General features: G+C 37.5%; 1 protein-coding gene across 2 annotated transcripts; it reads right to left on the bottom strand.

Annotated features, from left to right (window-relative positions):
- Window positions 1-4,632: 4,632 nt before the first annotated feature.
- Window positions 4,633-24,749, bottom strand: RNF170 (ring finger protein 170). Of its 2 annotated transcripts, none has more exons than XM_009961575.2 (7): window positions 24,739-24,749; window positions 17,624-17,767; window positions 12,915-12,990; window positions 11,399-11,510; window positions 9,697-9,770; window positions 7,651-7,755; window positions 4,633-5,885 (listed from the first exon to the last, which is right to left on the bottom strand). In XM_009961575.2, exons 2-7 carry the CDS (start codon window positions 17,758-17,760, stop codon window positions 5,616-5,618), a joined length of 774 nt encoding a protein of 257 aa, XP_009959877.1. In that variant the 5' UTR covers window positions 17,761-17,767; window positions 24,739-24,749; the 3' UTR covers window positions 4,633-5,615. The 2 variants fall into 2 exon arrangements, with proteins under 2 accessions (XP_009959877.1, XP_086335446.1); XM_086479320.1 differs by having other exon boundaries at window positions 11,399-11,507.
- Window positions 24,750-25,538: the final 789 nt, after the last annotated feature.

Here is a 25,538-nt window from a genome sequence, read left to right as displayed (position 1 = left end):
ACCCATGGTTCCCCATCAGCTACCTGCCAGCAATGAGCATTTGACTCAATATTATCAATTATGTTCCTTTCCCCTCTCCTTCCCTCATACCAATTAAGCATCTGTTAATCATCAGAATAATCTTCTTCACAGAAAATATGGGACAAACAATTTTTGTAATAAAATGGAATATTATTGTAAATAACCATTAAGGTGTCCTGAAATAAGGTGGAGAGCCATATCATTACCCCGGGGATTTTAAGCACTGCTATTTAGCAAAAGTCCTGGGGAAAAGTAAGCTAGTCAAGTCTGCCAGCTGATGCACACAGGTAATGTGTGTCAGAAAAACCAGCAGCAAGACTGTCTTGGTCAGATCAGGATTTCTCTGGTCCCATGTCTATTAAGGCCCAGACCAGCTGCCCTGAAAGTAGCCACCTTTTCATTCATCTGCCCCTTCCCCAGGCAGGACTAGCTGTGCAGAAACCAGTCTCCACAGATGTTAGCCTGCCTTCAGAAGCCTCCCAGCAGAGGTTTCAGCAATGCCCCAGACAATATCCTCTCCTGGTTCACTTTAGCAAGCTTCTTCTAATCTAAGTCTCATTTGCTGCAATTTAAACTCACTGCTACTTCCTCAAGTCATAGCTAATGCAGAGAATAGCATCCCCTTTTAACATACTCCTATCTTCCTCAGTCTAACCAATAGGCAAAATATCAGTCTCTCCAGCCTTTCCTCCTGGATGTATTTTCTAGAGTTTTCATCATCCTTGTGCCTTTTATTGTTAGTATTAGCATAACCGAAGAGAGACAAGATATTTATATGTCCTCATACAGGGTCATACAATACCAATTAGAGTAGATCACACAATTAGGAATTTTCTTTAAGAGGACCCTTTTTGTTCCCACCCACACCTCCACACCCTTTTGATTTAATCCACTCAACAGAGCACCCCTACACTTGCCATGGAAGTTGCAACAGAAGTACCTATGACAAGTTCTGACACTACCCAGGGTCAAATAAAACCTATCTATCATAGACTTCTATGGGGATGCTGAAGTAATAAAAGTCTTACATAAGGTAATGTGATACAGAGCAGGGACATGCAAAGAGGCTGAATCCAAGTCATAGTGCAGGAAACTCAACTCTAACCTCCTGCTTGCCTCGTTTTGCAATATTAATTATTACCTGGATTGACTTCTCACTGCTTGAATGAACAAAATCCCCAGTTTACAGAAAGCACCTCTACTTACCACAGTGTTTAACGATGTGCTGTCCACATGGGAACAGCACCTGCTGCTCTATCTCTGCCCTAAATATCTGCAGGTCCCTGAGCTGAGGGAATCATATATGGAATGAAATTTTGCAGCTTCTTCCTCAGGTCAAAGCACAGGGAAGAAGGCAACCCACTAGGATGCTACATCTCAAAGAAACAACGATAATGTGACTTAGTGCTCTGTCTCCTTGGAACAAATGCCTGTGTGGCTTCCAGAATCGGTGACTAACAGGCAGTTGCCTGTTTGGTTGGCAGCTGGAAGCAGAAGAGCTACCTACAACTGCAACTGTACAACAGACCTTCTAAAACAGCCGTCTATTCCAGCAGCTTTGGCTGAGGAACTCTCGAGTGTTTAGCGAGCTTCTCATAGCTAGCACAGAGGCATCAGATGGAAGGACAAGTGCGTACCCATCAAATTTTCAACCTGGTTTAACAGTTTCTTACCAAACATGTAATTACATGCTTTTCCATAAACATTGGAACAGTGTACTAAAGCAGGCTACAATGTTCACCTCCAAGTCCCTAAGACTTGTCCCAACTTGACCCTGGAATTCCCAGCTAACTCTTGTTGGATATTTCTTAGCAGAATGGCATGAACCGGGAAAAGCACAGGATTGCAGCACAGTCCAGTCACATCCAATTCTTCCCTGCCCCACTTCAACCTTCATCCTTCCTGTAAGTCTAGAGACTATTGGCTGTTTCCTTCAATCCACTAGCTGGATTCTCATCCACCTGCTTTACACTTTTCTTTGCTTAAAGGATTGATATGTGAAGGTGTTAACTAATCATCTTTACTGGTTTATCATCCTGAAAGCTTAGTGCCCATGGATCTGAAGGTACTGATTGGACTACTGAGGGAAAAGACTTCTAATGTATAATATACTTTTGGGACCAAGATTTTAGAAATTTTGTAATCCTTATAACGGCAATAATAAAGATGAAAACAACTGAGTTATCTCTGAACATCCTGTTCACAGACACCAAGAATCAAGAGAACCTCTTACTTTAATAGCAATTTATTATCATTAAAAATAACAACAAGTAGGTTTAAATCCTTTTGTCTTACAAATCTAGTGTAACACACAGGTCACTGCTACATTCTATGAAACCTATGGTAAAATTGTATCCCCAAATCACATCGTTCTGCCTCATCCTCATACACATCAATGGTGTGGGACACAAAAAAACAGAAACACATGGCTCTTGTGTTAAGCAAGACTTGTCATAAGGATGATCATTAGGCCTCAAGATGCTAAGTTATTTTGTAAGAGCTATTAAGCATAACTTTAGTTTTTCCCTTTGTTAATATTGTTGGAACAATCAACTATTTCACACGGGTTTTGGTGCAGCTGTAAGAATCTTCTAAGAACTATATTCTTTCCCTGTATCTCCTCTTCTTTGCTGCTTAATTCTGACCCCCCCCCCGACAAGGCTGCCCAATTCCAGAAGACAAAACCACAGCAGTTTCCAGTCACTCTGCACACAGCATCACATATTTCCTTCACATTCTGTAGCCAGTGCTCAGCTCTAGCACTTGCCTTTAACATTGCTGCCAGAACAACTTGGTAGCACACAGTTCACGAATACTACACACTCATATATTAATATTCAGTTTCTTGGGAGCTCTAGAGCTTAAGTTAAGCTCAAGCTAATTGCCCAAGATAGATAATTTACAGCTAGTTCAGATTTGTGTAAAGGAGCAGCAACCAGATGCTGCAGGACAGATGCATCTTCACATTACAGCTGTTCATGAAAGGGCCTGAGCAAGTCATAATACTGTTCATCAATGGCTTGATGGACCAAAAAAAGTCTCCACAAGCAAGCAGACATAGTGGTGAAAAGGAAGGATGGTTCTAATTCTGTCAAGAATTTAATGTGTTGAATTTAAGCTTACAATGTTACTCAATATTCAAAAGTAAGCAGAAGCCTGAGTGAAACCCTTCTGGCTAGCAGGAAGATAGTGAAGGAGGAAACAGAACATGGGTAAACTTTACATAGCTACTCAGAAGTGGCTTGTCATCATTTCAGGTACAGAAGAAGGTCTGTTCTTCAGGAGCAGACCCCTTAGATGGATATTCTGCATCAGCTTCACAGTAGCAAGTGGAATTGGGGAGCTCAATGAAAACAAATCAGTAACCAGCTTCACATATATATTTATATCCACTCTGGATTTAGAGTGTAATGGGAAAATGTACAAACACAATCACAGGATAAACAGAAGAGGTACTAGGTCAACAGATTCTATGAACAGACTCCAGCTGTTCTACAACAGCAGTTCACACTCTTCTCTAAGCAGACCTGTAACTTAAACTCCAGGAGAAAAAGGGGTGTTAAATTTACTCAATGAAAAATACTTCTTTGGAGTTTGCTTTTAGCTGGACCTCTTGGGAAAAAAAAACACAACAAAACAATGCTTACAGCAAAACTGCAAAATCCTGTCTTACCTAACATCCTAAACTACTATCTTGCTTTGTAAATGTACCTAACAGCTTATGAATATCCTACACTTACACAATAACACCTTAATGACTTTTAACTGAGGTAGCCACTAAACCATCACCATACATTAGCAATGCCAACACAAAGGCAAAAGCTCAACTAAGATGCTCAAGAACAGTTAGTTTGCCAAAACCAGTAGCATTTGCTTCCGAAAATGTCATTTTCTGTCTTGCTCTCCTCCTCGCACCCTTGTTTCACTTCCTGTTTCTCCTCTTGCCCATCTCTAAGAAAGAGCAACAAGGAAAAATGTATCTTTCCAGTGCATTTGTAAAATGCATTTGGATTTTTAAAAGCAAATTTTCAAATAAAGAATCAGTGAATTTACTTTTAAATGAATGTCATTTAAAACACCGAGACTGAAGGACAATCTCCAACCCCAACCACTGTAACGTCAGGTGTCAGCTATATCATCTTCCTGGGCATGCCCAGGTGCTAGAAGCTGTGGAAAGATGCCTGCATGGGTAAAACACAGAAGTTGTGAAAAGGTCCCTTTCATTGTAAGTCTCATCCCATATATGTAAACACGCAAAGAATCATCTGTTAATCATGGTCTTTCAAGTACTGAGGAAGTTAAAATACAAATACAATTATAATTTCTCTAGCTAAAACATACATAGATCTATCATATCCTTGACCTTTCTAGTGGCATTTATTTCCTAAAATTAAAATATCTTCAAATTACTTCTGTAGCTATGATAGCCTATATTCAAATTCAACATTTAAAAAAAAAAATCAACTTTAAAGATATTTAATACCCTGGTATTTTTGAAAAAAATTCCAGGATTTTTTTGTGGTCCCTTATCACAGATCTTTTTCAAGATAATTTGGAACCCCCTCTACCCACATCCAAATCAACCAAGCAACTAAACAACGTAACCCCAACTGAAAATCAAACGCCCCAATAGCTAAGTTGTTTAATACTTGTATTGCAGAATGTACATTCAGGTTAAGTTCCGTAGGTAAACATCCAGTTCTGACTTCTTTTCTTCAACCACTATCTAAAATTTGAGGGTTCTCTCCATTGGCTAAATGTTTTAATGCAACTAAAGGAATGCAAACTCTCACTTCAGATAGGTTACATTGACCCAAAGCAGCATAAACCCCCTGCTTCCAAGATCTATATCCATGAAATAAACAAGCCTGAAAAGAAAAACCATGCTCCTGTTTAAAAATAGAGCACTAACCAGTCTGGCGTGCATAATACATTGTTTTCTCTACCTAGATTAGATACTGTGTCTATATTCCCAAATATAAAAATAAAATCGTACGAATTGCATGCAACCGTACGTAGCACAGTTCAAGCAATACTGAGGTGTTCTCCTTGTTTTTGTGAAGCATGTGGACAACAGCAAACTGCAGGTTGATAATTGTATCGTGGTCCTTGGGCTTCTTCTTCCACAGAGACACAAAAAGCTACTTTTATTTTTAAAATTCTCTAGCCCACAACAGGGAGACATTAAACAATTTAGCTGCAATAACTGTACTGTGAAGAACTTCTGAATTTCCTTACACATGTCTAGATTACCCAAATGGATTTTTTGTTGTAAGTCCTTTACTAGAACTCCTTTTTCACAAACCACAACAAAAAGGAATTTTCTGCTTTGATTGCATACAGTTGTTCAGCAGGTGGAAGGTAGTTTATTACATTATAAAACTAACTTCATCCTTATGAAGCGTATGTAATACACAAAGATTCCAGTTAAGCGTTACCACATACTAACCCTTCATATTTGTGTAAGATGACCAGCTATGAAATCGTAACTACTGAAACTGTACACAGGCACCTTGCCATATCGTACTTATGTTATAGCTCTCTTTTTAAAACATTCCACAACTGCCTCTGCATTTGGGTCATTTTCATCCATTTCATCTATTCAGCCGCTGTGTTACCACTTCTCGGTACATGATAGAGATATATATCAGCAGAAGAAAAATGACAAAGAAATCATCCAAGAATCCCAGAATCCCAAATAGGGCTTCAGGAAGAAAATCCAGAGGTGAAGCCAGGTAGAGCAAGGCTCCAAGCAAGCACAGGAATATTCTGATGCGAAACATCCAGAAGAGGCCTCCAACAGAAAACATCTCCCTGAAAGCATGCCGCAATAAAGTGGGCAGATCCATAATTCTTTCCATAATCTATGAAGAAAGAAATCAAAAGTTACTATTTTGCTTTAGCAACAGGCCCATGCTAAATGGGTCTTTTTTTTAGTCTGAAGTTTCTATTACTACATTACAGCTTTGGAATCTGTTAGTTTACAAGAATTAAAACAAAATAAACCCGTAAGATGAGACTTCCTGGACTTAGTTTTGCTGGGTAAAAAGTCAGATTTAGAATACATATGTTTTCAAGAAACAGTCAAACTGTGTTATTCTAGACCATAAAACATACATTTAACTCACTACAAAATACATTGGCATCTATTAAGAAGGAAAAGCAGTGACTACTAGAGTAAAACAAGTGACTGAGAAAGTGAGAAACAGCAAACAGATTAACTGGAGTGAAATATTGATCAGCATGCAAGACAACTAGGGACTGCGAGAAAAAACAACAGGTAAAGTAGAATAGGTTGCAGTTCTTCAGAAACACCCCCTCCCCTGGCATATAACCAATGATTTACACAAGTTTCCAAAGGATGGATCAAGCTTCAAAGTAAACTAAAGAACCTTCAAATTAATCCATCCATGGCTTCATTCCAGTTTTCTACTATGATTCTGTCATCTTAGTGAGGGATTGCTCAGTAGAAAATACTCAGGTTTTTGTTGTGAGGTGTAGGGAGGGATGAACTTTGAAATTTTTTTGATACTGGTTCCTTTTGTACTGTACACAGTTTCTACATGACGTGTAGGGCCATGACATTAAAATGAGTTATTGCCAAGGCTAAAAAAGTTCTCTAGAAGGGAATTTTGTAAGTAGTTAAGGCAATACACCACATATAAATCAAACATAATTTATCTAGTCCAATTAGGCCTTTAATGCATACTTCGGGCATGACCTCAGACAGGTTATTGGGCATTAGACACAGAGCCCACAGAGAGATCTAATGAAGCCTGAAAGGGAGTTTCAATCTATTCTGGATCAAAAGCATAACTGTTTTGTGGTTTAGAACATGAAAAAAAATTCCCGTCTCACACCTCTTTTGTCTCTTTGTACTGTAAACTTTTCTTACTAATATTTTGTTACTGTATCCAAATCCAATGAACAGATAAAGACAAGCAGGGAAGTGACTAGTACCCATGTGCATGCCCTTCACCTTGTGAAACAGAACATGCACATAGAAGACAGGCTCACAAGGCTGACTTTCTAACATTTGTAGAACTTCAACCATGTCTCAGCTGTTTATAAAAAAATGTGCTGTTTTCTTCACTCAGAGAGCAGAATAGACTGTAATATAATCTAGGAGGAAAATAAAAAAAAACAAGACAGCACATCTCTTGAAATCTGAGGAAGAAAGGCACAGAGTAGAACCTCAGGTTCTTCTAATCAAAGTAAAGAGATCAATCAAGTGAATATTCTTCCTGCAGGTCATGTATTTTATTAAGTAGTTTTACTGACTAATTATTAATGCTGTCAAATACAAGTCATAATTGAAAAAGAGCTTAACACATGAAGAGAGAACTCAAGGCTTATCAGTTTTCATTCACAATAAAAATGCAAGTTTCCATACATTTCCATAAATTAAAAACAAAGGTCGTGGGTTTGCCCTAACTGTATAAACATGAATTTCCTAAGGAAAACTCACACAGTCCCTAAGCATCAAGAAGAGAAAATTCATACCCAAGGGGAAAAGAAAAGGGAGGGGGAAAAAAAATAATAAAAAAATAATTTAAAAAAAAATCACAAAAAATGCTTTTAATCTCCCTTAAAATCAATGACTTCGACCCGAGTTTACCCAAAACTTACAGATCTGGGCTGTCCTGAGAATCTCCGATTGTAATCATTAACATCTTGAAATACTTGGGTTGCATCCTGCTGATCTTCACCAAAGAGTGGTAAAAACAATGTTACCTAGGCACAGCAGGGAGATTTTGTTACATGTACAACTGTCTTTTAAATGCAGGCACTGTCAACTATAAATGAAAACCGTAATCTTCAGTCAACTACATAGAACAAACTTTGTTTTAGTTGAATATTTAGTAGCAAAATAAAATGTAAACTACTAACATGGATACTGCTGCCAAGTTTTAAGAAATTCATTGCTTACAACTCTTTACAGTATATTAATTTTTAAAAAGATTGTTAAAAATAAGCGTAAGAACCCTCTTTCTTAAGAAAGGCTTACAGGAAATTTTTATAAACATATAAATGGGTTTGTTTCAGAAGTGGGACAAACGATTTGGAGAATAAAGTTAATTTACCAAATTAATCTAGTTTTGTTTCTTAAACTGAAAATCAAATAAAGCAATGGATGAGGCCATTCTTTTTCCATCGTTAGAATGGCCTTGCATTTCAGCAAACAAGCAGTAAAACTCATACTTTTCCATTTGGATGTTCATACCAAGACCAAGGAGAATAATACACAATAATAAGTTAACAGAAAAAGAGATTAACCTTCAGCTCTTTTCTAAGCACCGAGAATTCTGCTGCGTTCTTGGGTTAACTTTCATGCAAAGTTAGAAAAATATGTAAGGTCATATTCATATATATCTTATGTTATATTTCTGTATAGGAGTTTCTGAAAACTTAAGACTTGTATTTGGAAGTGATGTTCAGGTATAAAATGTGGATTATCATAGGAAACAGAAAATGCATAGCACTTTAAATTATTACAATCTTCAAAAGCTCCCTCTGTACCTGACCACTAAATATATATGTTATATCTGTGCAGCAGTCACATTTAGCAAATGACAACAGGAACAGATCTACATTCAACTCCTAGTCCTGCCACAAACCTTCCGTATGACTCATGTTGTTCATGTGCACATAGTTCCACCCCCCATTTATAGATCAGAGCTTACTTTTCTCACTTCAGAGTGAGAATGAATGCATAACCATGCAAGTAGTACAACCCAATTTACCTGTTACTCAGAGGAAGGTAGAAGAATATCTATGTAGAGATCCTAAAAAAATCACTTACGTTCCCCTTTTCCATCCTCCTCACCTTTATTTTTTGTTTTTCTCTCTTAACTGCCCACACCCTAAACCTACTCATTCTTTTCTAGTCGTATCTATTTTTCTTTCCTTCCTCTGTGTATTTACAGTCATTTGTCCTGCTGATATACACAACCAAAGCAGGATATAATGTATGGGCAGGGGCATGGAGCATGTTAGATAATTCATCAGAAGTTATTAGCTCTGTAGTTTGTGCATTGTTAAAATAAAGATCTACTTTTGTTAAAACATACAGTATAAGACTCAGAGATCTCAAGTGCTAATGAGTTGCAGGGACATATTTCAAACTGACAATGTAAGTAAGTTGCGTAGGAAGCAAGTTAATGCTTGTTCTACAAAGCTCAAATTAATAATACATACAAACTAAAAATAGCGACAAAATAAGAAATTTACATGGGTAGGTTTTTTTGGCAGTGAGAGAAGGAAGGGAAAGGGTACTTTTCAGAAACCAGTAATACACTGCCTACTGGCAGTGCACCACAACAGCCAGGTCTTTCAGATGCAAGTTCTTGTAAAGAAATTACACAACACCCCAAACAGAAATCATGGAAGAATCACAGTTAAGATCTCACGATTTCCTGTTTTCATACACTCCTTTACAGAAAAATGGCTGATTGAGTTGGAATGGCAGGAACAATCTGTATTCTTTGAGCCATTTGTCAAAGTAAAAAGTTAAAAAAACCCCTTAAGGTCCACCATCTATGTTTCACATATCCTTTCAGCTTCTCAGGCTTCTTCTTCTGTCAGTCTCACTATTGCAGTTCACATGTAAGTGCTTTTCTGGTAAGCTATAATAGATAGCCAAACTATCAAGTCCATGATTACTCAAAATATTACCGTTTGCCTGCAGATTGGACAACGGATGGCACCAAACCATGAGCCATACCTCCAGTACGCAATAATGCAAGAACCTGATAAAGAAAAGTTACAGACATTTAAACTTCTGAGTTGAAACACCCATTGCATGAAATAATATGTTACACATCAAGGAAAACAACGGAAGTGTATAAGCAGTTAGGTTAAATCCATTTTTTCTGGTGTACTTTTGTGAACAGCATTCATTGAAGATAGCCCCCGAACCAATGTGTTCAAATTCATACAATCATGGAACGGTTTGGGTTGGAAGGGACCTCTAAAGGCCATCTAGTTCAACCTCCCTGCAGTAAGCAACCTTCAACCAGATCAGGTTGCTCAGAGCCCCATCCAACGTGACATGGAACGTTTCCAGGAATGGGGCTTCTACCACCTCTCTGGGCAGCCTGTTCCAGTGTTTCACCACCCTCACAGTAAAATATTTCTTCCTTGTATCCAGTCTGGATCTACCCTTTTTAGTTTAAAACCACCTCCCTTCATCCCATTGCAACAGGTCCCACTGAAGAGTCTGTCTCCATCTTTCTTATAAGCCCCCTTAAAGTATTGGAAGGCCGCTACAAGGTCTCTTTGGAGACCAGGCTGAAGAACCCCAACTCTCTCAGTCTGTCCTAATAGGGGAGGTCTTCCAGTCCTCTGGTCATTTTTGTGGCCCTCCTCTGGAGCCACTGCAACAGGTCTTTCCTGTGCTGGAGGCTCCAGAGCTGAACACAGCACTGCAGGTGGGGTCTCATGAGAGCAGAGTAGAGGGGCAGAATGACCTCCCTCGACCTGCTGGCCACACTTCTCTTGATGCAGCCCAGGATGTGTTTGGCTTTCTGGGCTGCAAGCGCACATTGCTGGCTGTCGTTCAGTTTTTCATCCACCAGCACCCCCAAGCCCTCAGCAGGGCTGCTCTCAGCCCTTTCATCCCCCAGTGTTTATATCAATACTGGTGATTGCCCCAACCCAGGCGCAGGACCTTGCACTTGGTCTTGTTGATTCAATGCTATTAATGAGAAAAATCCTGAATAAGTTCAACTGCGTCATTAATTTTGCGGTATGACTTCCTGAAGAGACAGAAAACTCCTTAATCATTAACTGAAGGAGCAAATAATTGAAAAATCTACGACCTAAAAATTTAGAAGTCACAAAAATGTCCAAAGATGTAAAATTTATCCTAAACTCCTTGCTTTACCATCAGAGTTTCAACTGTATATAAAGGAACATACAAAAATCTGAGTACTTTAACTGTTTCCCAAATTTGTAAATTGTTTTGTTTAAATGACTAGGCATGGCATGCACTACATACTCTGTAAAACTAGATGAATGCAGTGAAAGAATTCTACTGAGAACCTGAACAACAGGAAGCAAAATGTACATAGGGGGTTTATATATAAATTTGAATAGCTGGACTCTCTGCCCTTGACATTTTAAATTTAGTTTCAATCCTGATAACAGAAAAAAATTGCAGCACATTCTCAAAGTGACTGTTTATTCACAAACGTATTTTCTAAACAATTTATATAAAACATATTTCTAATGCAGACTAGAAGATGAGCAGGTAAAATCAAACAAAGCTTTGCAATAGGATGACTGTACTAGTGCCAAAAGTTTGTATTTCTGTTCTGGTTTTATCTTTGTATTTCTGTTCTGTTTGTCTTTGCAGCTTGAGGTTTTTCTTGCTTACCACAGAAGAGATGTCCGCAGTTTGTTTCTATAGGAAATGTAGCCTGTTGCAAACAGACTGGGCAGGACATATCTGTATAGAAGCGATTTCTATCACCAGCAGAAGCATCCTGCTGGAATAGAAGAGAAATGCAAAGTGTTAGAGATACCATTTTTATGCAAATCTACTGAGTTAAAAAAAAACAAACAATAAATCCACTGTTAATTTACTAGAAGTCAAACAGTCAAATGCAAAACAATGTGAAATTAAAGAGAAATATATTTATATTAAAAAATGAAACACACTTAAATGCAAAAACTGATTCACTAAGCAAGTTCTTCTTGTGACAAGCCCATTATTTTCCCTTCATCACATACTGAAGTGTGTGCTTCAATCCAAATAAAGACTGCAAAAAACGACCCCCCCTTGGTCCTTCACATTAAGTTAGCTTAGATATGCTGAGGCATGAATAACAACTCAAATCTAGACTGTTACTTCATTATCCTAAGTAGTTCTGTCCAGAGACAGGTAACTGAACTGCATTGCTTACCAGCTGCGGTATTCAGTGCTCCCAAGCCTAAGCATAGACATCAGCTATGTATCTCACTGCCATCAAATATTTTTTCTCCCCATTTTGCCATATTTGTCTTTCACATAAATATGCACCATAGTTAAAAATCTGTCATTATTTCAAGGAGTATTACGATGAAAGACTATCCTCAATACTCTCCAAAAGCACAGCTTTTCACTGTGGAACTGGGATTCAGCAATTTCCAGTAACCTGGTCTAGCCTCTCCAATCCTCTCCTCTACATGTCAGAACTAGATGCAATCACAGAACCATAGAATGGTTTGGGTTGGAATGACCTTTAAAGATCATGTAGTCCAACCCCCCTGCCATAGGCGGGGACATTTGTCACTAGATCAGGTTGTTCAAAGCTCTGTTCAACCTGACCTTGAACACTTCCAGGGAGGGACCATCCACAACTTCTTTGGGCAACCTGGCCCAGTGTCTCACCACCCTCATCATAAAACATTTCTTCCTTATGTCCCATCTAAACCTAACCTCTTTCAGTTTAAAACCATTGTCCCTTGTCCGCTCACTAAAGGCTTTGGTAAAAAGTTCCTCTCTGTCAATCTCTTGTTGCCTGGCTCTTGTTGCTGTGCCATTGTTCTGCTACATCCAGTTTATCAGTCTAAACATCTAACCCCTGTCCTGTGGCAGCAAGCTGTACTCCAGATTTCCCTTCCTTTACCACTAAGTTCCCAGGAACACTGTAGGAAGCATACAACATAATCTAACACACTCCACCTTGTGGCAAAAATTTGTCTGAAAAACGAACGAGCCAAATATTTAATTTTAATCACTTATCCATAAAAAAAGCCTACGTTATCACATTAGCTGACAAATTTCAAGGATGCCTCGGTATAGTAAGTAAGCTTCCATAACTTTCAAGTCCAGCTTCTTCCAGAACCTCAGAGGAGTTTACACTACCCCAAACCAGATAGTTCAATGATGCCAACACTTAGCACAGCACCTGCTCAGTTTGAAGCTGCTGACGAAGAGCTCGCACTAGCTCTTGATTTTCTGGGTGTATGTTCTGATGTTCATTTCTGTGAAAGAAAATATAAGCAATAAGAAAAACTGAACACTGTGACCCAATACTGAAAAATAACTGACTGAAAAAAAACACTTGAACAAAGGGCAAAAAAAAAAAAAATCATTCTTTCCTGCTATAAAGGATTTTAAAGGAAGTACACGAATAATTAAGGAAGCAGGACATTTATTCTAGATCTTAAAGTTACTCTGGACATTTAAAGCTGTACACCAGCAAGATTTTTCAGAGAGACTACATAATCAATCATTAAATTATGGTAAAACTAGATTTTCACCGAAAACTGCAAAAAAATCAAATTGCTTGAAAGCTTTTACATCACCATGCAGAAATATTTTTAATTTTTGTCTCCACTGCTAGTTTTTATATTGTTGGTCTACATGTAAATTTCTTATTTTTCCACTCACTGCCTAAGTTATAGAGTTGAAAAATCCTAATTATTTCAATTTTATCTGCCACATGAAAGATTAAGATGTATCATTTACATAAGAAGTGGTAGGCAAACTTAGATTTAGAATGTTGAATTTATGTAACTATCAGCAGACTAGATATAAAAAGAAATCACTCTTTTTAAATCACTCTTTAAAAAGAAAGACTCTACGGGAAAGAAAACTATAGGTTAGAGATGCCAAGGGGAATCACAGGGAAGGGACTCACTGAAGAAAGCAGGCTGGATATATTACAAGTTTGAAATTCAAAACCACAATGGGAACAGAATTGGAACTAAAAATGATGCTGACAACATTAAGAGGTGTTGAGTTACAATAAAAGAGTCAACAGCATCATATTCAAAAATGTGAATTTTCATGCTTTATTTATTCATATTCATTTCACTGGTCACACATTCTGCTCATCACTGCTGAGGTCTCAGCTGGATTCTGTTTTCCATTTTCAGCTAAATGCATAAGAGCACACAGAGTTGTTGGAGGAAGTTCAGAAGAGAATAAGAACTACTGCCCACATTTTTTAAACATTAGAGAAAGAGTGAAGAAATGTCACTTCATATAGAAGACTGCTCATGGAGAGAAAAGGGGACAGGATAAGGCTTTATTTTTAAGGATTTATTCTATAAATATGAGCAATTATTTCCCACAGTTATCTCAGGTTGGTGGGAAAATACTTCTAACCGCTAAGTGCACAAAATCAGAAAAGGTTACCTCAGGGTATCATGATCTATCTCTGACTACACGTTAAATCAAAGAACACGTTGCACTGCTTCCAGGGATGATCTAGGCAAGCCGATCCTCTGTCAGAGCTGAGGGCTCTGTACATTTTAGTACTTTCAGTACATTTTCTGGTTGCAATTCTATTTACGTAATTTCCTCAATGGCTCTAGGAGCTTCTGCAATATTTTACTTCATTTCATGTGGGCAATCATAACATTGCATTACTGCTATCTTTAACATTTTGTCTCTTTCATTTTTTCTTCAAAGAAGAACAAGCAAACCCCATATTTTTCATACTAATAGTGACATAGTTATCTGTAAAAAGTAAATTTAACACTAATGTGGGTAACATATATGAAAGTTATATGATGGGAAGCCTACATTATAACCCTTCTTGCTCACCCTGGGTCTCCATGAGACAGATTTTGTGGATGTTGTCTGTCACACATGTTACATGTATAAAAGTATTTTCCTATTTAGACACTACAAATGAGCATATTTTGCACCTTCAGTTTGCCAGAACTTTGATATATATTCAAATTCAATTAAAATCACATACAAGTGGATGGTGTGAATTGCAAGCCAGTTTATTCTGATTCCTTCATAAACAACTAATTGCAAATTTGCTGCTGAAGTGTTCATTTACATGACTACTCTGTTATCACATGCTCCCCCCCCCAAGAGAGTATTTGTAGAGCTGTAGCGATACAGTATGTACAACATCTGTTACTTATGCATAAGATGCTGAGGTAGCAAACACTGCACAACGTCCAGGAGGGGGACAGGCAGAGCTCAAGCATATCCAATTCATAACTTCTGCCATGTGATTAGTGTGTGAAAATAAATTAAATAAATGAAAAACAGTATGGTGCTATGAAACTAAAGGCATTATCAAACAAGCCAGAAAGACAGATTGAGGAGTCTTTCAGTTTCCCAGTTTCTGAGTGTTAGCACTCCATAACCTGAAGAAAAAAGTCCCATGATGTGGAAAGATTGTACTAGGTATCACGAAGGGCCCCACCAAATGATCATTACCAGAAGGAATAAGGCTGCCTACTCATTCAATATGCAGTCTCACACAGGGAAAGTGAAGGACAGTACTTATGGGGACTGGTGTATCACTGTGCAACGATGGCCATCGTTAATTTCCAAGCATTAAGATCTCACTTCTGCTGAAAATACTTGATCTTATAATCAAACCATATGATGGGATAGAAAAATGAGAGAAAAAGACATAAACCTGCAGATTCGTAAACATGGGTTAGGTAAGTCACCCAGAACAACTAGGGAATCTCTGGTACAAAACACTGGAGGGTCAGGCTCCCTTTAATTTCTTGGATAAACTAAATTTTCAGTCTCATTTGTAATGTAGCAACCTACTCACAAATTTAAAAGATAACAGAAAAACTCTGGCTGCATTTTATCAAAATTTGTAACTCAATGTCTACACAGGCTTTGCAAAAATATAGTGGCTGAATTAAACACCTGCAACTTGGTATATATGTTAATTACTGCTAATAAGTTTCTCCATCAAAAGCACAGAGACCTTCAGCTCATGCCCTGATGTGATGCTCCACTGAAGCTGGAAACAAGTACAGCAACCATATTCCTTAACAGTTTTTCCCATATTACACTTCTGCCCCCTAAAATATACTGCAACATATGCTCCTTGCTGTCCACTTTCCCTTTTTATTCAGTTCCTGCAACCTTATTCATTACCCTAAGCTTTTTTTTCATGTATTCTTACCCAGGACATGTTTCTACCCAACTTAGGTATTTCAGACATTGCATACAGAAGTATGGGTGGCAAAGAGACTGGGGTAATGGACACAGTATAAGGAATACACAGACTACTGTATTGCCTAAAATAACTAGAGAAGAAAAAGGAAATACTCCTTTTCTCCCCCCCACCTCCTTCTGTGCTAAATAAATAAAAATTACTATACTTTTTGTACTGTACAGATTTTCTACCATATTGTGCAGATTTTGATGAAGACAATACAAAAGAAATAGAGGAAAAAATGCTGCTGAATACAGACAATTTCAGAAGGTACCAGAAGGCACAGTGGAGAGCTAAGAGGATGCTGACAGGACTTTCAGTAGTCAGTCACACAATGCAGAAGTAAACAAATTTCAAGATTTCCAAAGTATGGAGGCTTTGTGTCCGAGTTTGTTTGCCCCACCAGAAAACAAAGCATCAGGACATGTAACAGGATCCACAGCCAAACTTTTTACTTAGCTTATTACACCGCAGAGGTAGTTAGTAAATAGCCCTTTTCTCCCCCCTCCAAGTACCTCTTCATCATCGTTGCAACATCTCACTGAACTCCAATCCTGAGTGAACTCCCACTACTCTTGCCCACTGGTGACCCTTGTTCCACTTGCTTTTTTTTGTGTTTCTAACTTACTTTCCTTAATAAAATGTTTACTTTTAAACTAAACACTTAAAATTCAAGTCACAAATGCTAAAAACGTCAATACGAGGGGTTAGAGAAAGCATAAGAGAGCAGAGTGAAAAGAGGCACTCTTGCAGACACTGAATAACTGAAACAGCTGTGGAAAGAAAAGCAAGGTGAAGTGCATATGTTTCTCTTAGATTCCTTTGCTACGTCCTGGTCTCTAAAAGCAGCACTGACTTGCAGTCCAAACAAGCTTTCCCACTTCTGGGTTCTTTTGTAGCTTGCTCTCAAATACCTCCTACCCCGCTAACACTTCTCATATGGACAGATCCTCCTCAGTAAATTCCATAATGCCAATGTGTCACTAAAATTGAACTATCTTAGAAAACTCTTCTGCGTTCAGAAGTCTACAGACATCTGTAAAAAAAACCAAAGAGCCTATCTGAAGCTTAGACTTATTTTACAAAAACACATAGGCTAAGGTATTTGTTAGGCAAGGAAAAACTCTGAAACGAAAGACAAGCTTTGACTACTTGACCATTAAATTTTTGGAATTGTGAACTTAACATTTTGCTTTGTGGAGGGCATATTAAAGTCCATTGTTTTTTAGCATATATAAACAAATCAGTCAATTTATTCAGGTTTGGGGTTTGTGGGGCTTTTTTTTTTTTTATTGGGAAGGCAACTGCAGCTAGAACATACATTGGAGAATTATATCCAATTGTAATTCTGGAGTCATTGACAAAGCTGCACTTTGTAACCAAATATGACACCCCAGCCATATAGACTGTGAATTCAGCCATTTTCAGTCTTAAGGAATGATGAACGTTATTTAGTTTGAGCATCTGAAGATAAGCAAGAGTTAAACTTCACTTCTGAGAAATGTACCATTTCACTCTAACTGTGAATTACAAGTAATCAGTTAAACAGAGTAAGTGATCAAACAATCATTCCCTTATTGTCACAAAATCACAGTTGTTTTATATACCAATACAAAAATTTGTTGAGAAAGTTAGAATTTTACAAATGCAGGTATCTTGATTAATTCCTGGCAACATATTCTCACCTTAAAAGCGTATATACCAGAGCAGCAATGAAAGCGAAACTGAGCACAACTGCCACCAATACCTGGTCACTTATTCCTTCTATAACTGAATCATTATCTAGCTTCAAACTCTGAACTTCTGCTTGGTGACTGGCCATCACAGCTCTAAAATGTAAAAAGAAATATATACATATAAAAACATACACATGCACATATACATTTTAAACATAGTTACAAAGAATATGTATATGCATCTATTCATGCACACAAGATACCCGAAGCAACAGATTAGTCACTGCTGGATGAAAAAATGGTAAAAGGAGGAAACAGGTGCATTTTTACCACTGAGCTTGCTGCAAAGGACTGCAAAACTTTCGTCTTGCACAGTAGCAAACAGTCTTAGATGACTGTGTTGTGATCTAAACACTGTTTTTTTAAAAAACATCATTCAGATACTTTACCTGGGAATCTTTACCAGATAACTTGCCCAGGAATAGGTCATTGCTGAATTAGACATATTCTAAGGATGGTTCATTTAAAAAAAAAGTATAGTGACTCTGCATTACCAGGAGTTCTAACTGTTACACAACACACCATTGCTGCTAGGCTGAGACAACGTAATTTTTAGAAACCTAATTTTCACCACTTATGTGAAGAAAGAAACAAGGACATTTGGGGTTTAGCTGTTTTTAGAGCATAAATGGCCATCTGGATACACAGGAACCACCCGATGCACTTTATATTTTGTCTGTTTTTTCTATGCACTACCATCCTTCAGCTGCCAACATGGGAAAAACTTGAAAGACAAAAGAGTATTATCAGGCTTTCCTAGTTAAAGACTTATTTTGTATTCATTTCACATATGCAACAATCAGAATGACTTGCCAACACTAACATTTATTTACCTATGGCATTAACCTACAGCTGGAGACAAGCAAAAAAACTCAGTTTCCAACACACTGCTAAATCACTCCTGTGGCAATCTGGAAGTGAAACAAACTATATCTGTGAATATTATTAAACCAATAGAGAGAAGCTAAATCTTGCAAATGACAAAAAAAGTCGTATTGAAGCTGTATTCATACATAATTAAATCATTTTTCATACAAAGCTGACATAAAATCTCAGCATCAGTTTACAAGGTCAGCTAACACTGGTATCATTTACTTTGCTTCCTAGTTCAGTGTGTGTACCTTAAGCTTGCAAGCTTTCATCAGTGTTTCTCTCTAGTTCATAGCTCATGTATTATTTTTTAATTTGAACCTTGCTGGCTAGCAAACATCACCATACACTGCCTGACCCTGAATTAATTGCAAAACTGAAATGGAATACATGTCATTGGGATTTTAGTGGATACCTGTAATGACTACCCTGGCAAGATTTCAACATGCCAGTCTACCACCAATATAAAACTGTCCATAAGACAGCTATTCCCACCCTCCAGACCTTTTCTTGTACAAGTTGTGGAGCTTTTTACAAGCCTCCTTACATTTGCAGGAGCCACCCTCTGTAGCAGCAATGCAAGCGAAGCTGGTATATTCTAACATTATTGTAAAAAAAAAAAGGGTAAATGGTATAATTAAGTACCATAAGAGCAGCAAAATGGAGAATGAAAGGTAGATTCCTTCAATTGTTGTTGTATGTTTGGGCTTCCACTGTGAAAACCAAAATGAAATAATGAAGCATATATGAAGTGAAACAATGAACTAAGTTATGCTAAGTGTTCCAATCTGAACTGAGACTACTATTTCTGTAATGATAGTAATAATTTTTGCTAATTACAGCTTTCCACAAGCAACTGTGTCATAGTCTAACTACCAAAATGTTGATTGGTATTTGGAAAGAGTAGCTTTTCCCAAAGGTGGAACACCAGTGACTCATTAAGAGCCATGTTTAAATTAGGTCAATACTGACACAGGTTTCATGTATGCTAATGACTAAAAAACCAGCTCTTTGTGGAAAGATCTTACATAGGAACAAGAGTCTACACAAGTAGTTATAGCATTTCTTTGTGCAGCTAGTTACACAATTATATCGCTATAGTTAAAGCCATGAGGCTAAGGTGTTGTGGAAGTTTTCTGAGCAGCAGTTCCTTGGTGCTGAGGATCCGGAGTGGTAGGTGTGCTATGATGCCTCCCTAGCTCAACATTCCCAACCTGCATACTTTATTTCTTGCATATCCAATCCCCAAAAAGTTTTTCTCTCTTATAATACATCATTCTCGGATGCTCAGTTTCCACAATCGTGTTTCAGGTAGCATGCCTGTATCTTCAACTCCTATGTTTTCTCTCCTTAAGCACTATCATCAGCCCATTAATTTTTACTGCATCACACCGGATTATTTCTGGGTACAAAATCAGAAGTAAACAGCAAAGAACTGGTATGTGATGATTCCTCTGCTGTCCTGCATCAGCTCTGTGAGAATAGACCAACATGCTAATAACAACTACATCCCACTAAGTATTATGCACTTTCTTCAGAAATACACACCGTGGCAGAGACATATAGATGATTTAACTGCGCCTTTGGAAGGCAAGCGTTTCTCACACTAACACCTGAAAGGCTTCCTGTGTCTGCTTGCCTAGCACACTGAAAGCAACACATGAATTGTCAGTATCACATAAAGCTACGTCAGTTTTCACTGAACAGTCTTCAAGACATCCACTGTAGAGCTCTCTCCCCCTCCCTGCCTGTTCCTTGAAACAAGAGTTTTAACCCTCATCTGTCTCCCATTAATAGCCCTCAATATATCTGCTTGTCTTCATTTCTGCTCATGCACTCTTCCTGAAATAGCAAACTATGGTGCCAAGGATCACAGCAGAGTATGAGCAAGAAATAGCCATATCCTCATCTTCTCTTCCTTCCCGCACATAATGCCAGTTACTTGTATCCACTTCACTCCTTCACTTACCACATATGACTTCCCCAATAACCATTTTAACACAAACTTGGTGTCCAAAAGCAATTCTTGCATAGTCTTTCTGGCTACATAAAATGCTACTCCCTCAAACACTTTGTCTTCACCTACATATCAATACTGCCAAGACATATACAGTGGGGGGAGTGGAATCTGCCTCAGTCTCTCTCCCAGCTGCTTCTATTACTAAATTCTAGAGAAGGTGGGCTACTGACGCTTAAGGCTCTTATTGTTCATGTTTTAACTTACTTGCTGCTTCTGGACAGCCAATAAGTGCTAAGCATATTCCCCTCTATCTCCAGCACTTTTTCTGAAACAGACCACTGCACAGGAGGGCTGATATGAATCGTGTAGACTAGGAACTACAAATATAAGGGCTTCACTTCAAAAGATTGATACATACTTTCTCAGATTGGTCATTCAAGCCTCAGTAGATACCGTAACAACCTCCTCCTACTCTTTATTTTTGGGCTAACATGTAAAAAAAGCAATTACTTCATGAAGAACATTGATAAAATACGCTACTTGAAAATTATCTGATTGAAGGAGGAATTTTCTGATCTCAAGTCTGTTTCGAATATTTTTGAACAAAATACCTAGAACTACAATTTTGCAGTTCATGTTTCTTCAGGTGCAACCACAACAGCCAATGAACACATCTGCAGTGGTTTGAATGAATAATAAACTAGCTAACAGTCCTAAATAGCTAAGAAATCTTGAGTCCCAGTGCACGTATTTAGCAGTGGTGCTCTTCTGTTGGTACAATGAATAAGCAGGCTATAGGTGACTTAATTCTTAAATGATGTCATGAAGACCCTTCAGTCTTCAGAGACAACCAGCACTGACAAAGACTGAGTGTATGTCAGAGAAGACTTCTCAAACCAGATGTTGTCACAGACATCTAATCTCTCCTAAAATAATAACCAGTAATAATTTGATGTAATGTAATAGCAACTTGATAAAAAAGTTTTAATTTAATGTTTTTAAAAATGTTTAAAAAAATTTTTTTTAAAAAATGTAGTTCAACTTTTTTATGTTGATCCACTACATTTGTCTGGTTATGCAAACATAACAGTGTTTAATCAACCTTTTAATCATATAGTCCTTTTCGGATCAGCATTCTGCACCACAGGTTTTTCAGACATTAAATAATTTTGAAGCTGTTCTTTCTTCTTTGTAGATTGCTACTTTGGTTTCTTTCTCTAATTACAAGGAAGGTTTGAATTTTTTTTAATGTTGTGCCTCTATTCTTTTATACATTAAATTAATTCCTGTCTACACTAGCTTTCTGAGAAAAATACCAAATTAATAGAATGACCAAATTAATACAAAAAAAAGGCAGTAACTGAAAACAGATTAAATTTTGAGAATTGATTTTTGGTTATACTTAGGATTTTTTCTCTTTTCAGCCATTTAACAAGGATAGCTTTCTTAAATGAAAGCATAACCCCACTCTGTGTTCCAATTAGGGGATGAAAACCAAACTACATCTAACAGTAGTTACATCAAAATTGGAATTTATACAATCAACTTCAGAATGTTAGAAGCAGCAGTTGAAAATCCGACAAAAATGTTAGACATTTTTCCTACATTAAAAGCAAAAAACAGAAGAGCCTGAAACTTAATTCCCAGTTTCATTTCATCTCATCTTTAAACTACTGGCACTTGCTTGAAGTAAAACAATACAACATTGCAGCAAGGGGAAAAAAGTCAAGAAGTTACTCCCTTGTTCCACTTGGGCTAGCTAAATTACAGCTGGACTTTGCAGCACTGTATTTTACTGGGATCAAATTTATCTGCGTTAGGATTCTTGATAGCTACAGAATGTAAACAACCTCAGACTGAATTGCCCACAAAATGCTTGGACATAGAAAGGAACAGAATTTATCATTTGTAAAATCATGCCGTTTTGTTTGTAAAAACCATCACAGACTAAACATCTGAACACAAAATCACCTTGTTTAGTATCAGTTTTTCTAGGAGTTATCACTGACAGAAAGCAACATTAACACCAGAATTTAAATTTAAGAATCTGCAGGCCTCAAAAGTTACGTTTCTCCCGCTATGGTTAAGTATGAACCATGCATGCAGGTTTATGCAAAAAAGGGAGAACCATAATGAGCAATACTGCAATTACAATGTCTTTTATTCTTGGAAATTCATATTGGTCACATTGAAATGCAAGTGCATGAGGACATACACTAGTGTGAATGTATTATTTTTTCATTTTTCAGATTTGAAAAGTATTATGAAGACTTTCAATGTTCAACATACAGCACAGCTAGAACAATACCCCATGCCATGATTCACAAAGAAATGAAAAACAATCCAGTGTTTGCCATGATACATTAAACACTTTTTGTCAGCTATCCAAAGCCAGAATACCCCCACAGTTTTCTGAAGGATTTGAACTCTTCCAAGTTTATCAGGGAAGTACCATATGCTAATATACTCTCAAAAACCCAGACATTTTAGGACCCACTACCAAAGGGATATACAAGCGTAGTAAAAAAGAAGAGGCTCTCTTCATGGCTGAGAAGCAAACAAGGAGATAACACACATGTAACACCGCCGTGAGATACAAATTAGTAACCGAGAGCAACAATTTATTGACTTTGAGAATGTGGTACAACTTGCTCCACATCTGAAAGATATGCTGGATAACAAAGTGTCCTTTCAGGGATGGACTGGGTGTGAAATGGATAAGAACAATGACAGGGTTCTGTGTGGTTTTTGGTTTTGTTTTTCTTTTTAACTTCATTTTTATTTTGAGTATTTTCTTCTTGATGCAGTACGGGCAACCACCCTCAGTGCTTGAAAAAAATCATAAAACGAAGACAGCGGTGGTAGGCCAGGGTGAAAGTCAGAACCTGTAATACCTTTTGCCTGTTGTCTTATATTAGCAGAAGCACTGCCCCGCTTCTTAAAAAAGCTGCTTGATTTGTAGAGGTCATGTGTTTCCCATAACAAGCTAATTCCTCTCCAACTAGTAGAATACTGATTCACCTTTTTTTTAAGACCAGAAAGGGTTTAACTCTTCAAAATTTTCTTCCACAGTAAAACGAAAAAAAAAAGGTTTCATTTGTATCAACAGATTTCTAATAAGATCGACCTGTTTTATATCACAGAAATCAACATTTAAGAACTTAAGCATACCAAAATGGAGCATATTTATTCTGTAACCCATCCTTTGCATGCATATTAGCTTATATTGAAATATCCACGGCATAAATGTAGTGGTTTTCTTTCATTTAAGAGAAAAATAGACATAAATTCCCAAAATAAAGACAAATTTTAAATGTGGGGTAGTAATTGAGACCACTTTCATCAAAAGTTATCCAATTCTTTTGTACTTCAGGGTAGCAGCAGCTTCTGCCCACTGTCTGTGGTTGAGAACGGGACTTTGTGAATGGGTCTGACCCAGCAAACTGTATCCTACAGTTATTTTTACTCTCTTTCATGAAGAGGTCAAAGGAATGCCTAGACAGAAAGCGTTAACAACAGCAGGTATTAACCATGCATGATGAACAGCAAATGTATAAACAGCATTGAAGACTCTAGCATGAATTTACTAGCAAATCAGCTAAATCCTGAGCTAATACATTTTGTCCAGGTACTTCAGTGTACTAAAGGTGGACTTTGAAGTAGCAGTGTAGACATACATAACATTATAAAACAGAAATAAGGGAAATGATGGATTATGTACTCAGAAAAAGTGGCTTTGCAGAAACAGGACTTCCTAGCTTCTCATTTTTGTGAGCACAGTCTTATTTGAGTAAAGCACACACAATACTCTCTAGTATTAGGTATCTCCATACATTTTAAAAATCAGGAGGAGACCACCCAAAGGGCACATTTACTAAGGGAAGCAAAAAAAATAATCAAATATAGCAACATAAAATTGTCAACATACATTCTGTGAGAAGGTTGTTAAAACTGACTTGGGAATGTCTTACTGGGATTTTATGCTAGTCTGTTAATACAGTTGGTGAATACAGCATTATTACGAGTTAGCAGCAACTTTGGGGTCACAAACTCAGCTGTATCATATTCAGTTATCTCTTCACCATAAATCACCTTTGCTTTCAGGACTACGCTCATTACATTTATATGCATGCGTGCTCTTTGAAGGAGAGAAAAGAAAAAGCCTTAAGAGTCAATTGCCAAAACAGAGTAGAGAGCAATTTCAGTAGACAAATAATAATTCTGTTCAATGTACCTTAAGAACTGACCAAGTAAGGCACTTGCCTGGTAAAGCAGGTCTCTGCAAGGTCTGAAGTCAGCAGCTTCTGAAGCACATTTTTTCCTATAGGGAAAAAAAAAAAAGCAAATAAAAGAAAATAAAAAAATAAAGTAGCTATTCTACTTTTGTTGGTGGAATCATGCTTTGCAAGTTAGAAATACTACAGAGGCAAACTCCAGATGCAGTTCTGCAAGGGAAAATAATCCCAAATTAATACACCATTCTACCGGGAAAACAAAGAGTCCCCAAGCATTTTTCTCATGAGTCTGAAACTATGTTGACAGCTTGAAGCAAAAAGACAAATTCAACGGTCTGTATAGTTTTACTGTTTGGAATATCTGTCTGCATGATGTAAAACCTGTGTAAAACAATTCCCAGCAAAGTCTTCCACTGCTTTATAAGGCTAAAACATACTGAAAGGTATATAGTTCTAAAAAAAAAACCCCAAACCTAGAGGGTGGAACTGAATTAATATGCAGAGAATAACATGAGAAAGAGCCTGATAATGCCTTCAGTTTGGATATCTGACTTTTCTGATCAGACAGAAAGAGAAAGGAAATGTCACTTAATTATAATACGTTTACTGAAATATAGCAATACTTCAGCTAAAAATGAAAAGGCTCTAAATCTCAAGATCTTAAGTGCCCAAGAATTCTTTATTGTAGCAAGCAGCACTTCTGTGCACAACCTCACATCTAAAATAGACAGGAAGACAAAAAGCATTGCCATACTTGTTTGTATTGACGAAATATAAAGTGTAAGCTACAAGTCATGAC

Source organism: Leptosomus discolor, chromosome Z (genome assembly GCF_034619465.1).
Source record: "Leptosomus discolor isolate bLepDis1 chromosome Z, bLepDis1.hap2, whole genome shotgun sequence".
NCBI lineage: Eukaryota > Metazoa > Chordata > Aves > Leptosomiformes > Leptosomidae > Leptosomus > Leptosomus discolor.
Note: the sequence above shows the minus strand (reverse complement) of the source record. Positions and strands in the feature narration are given on the sequence as shown.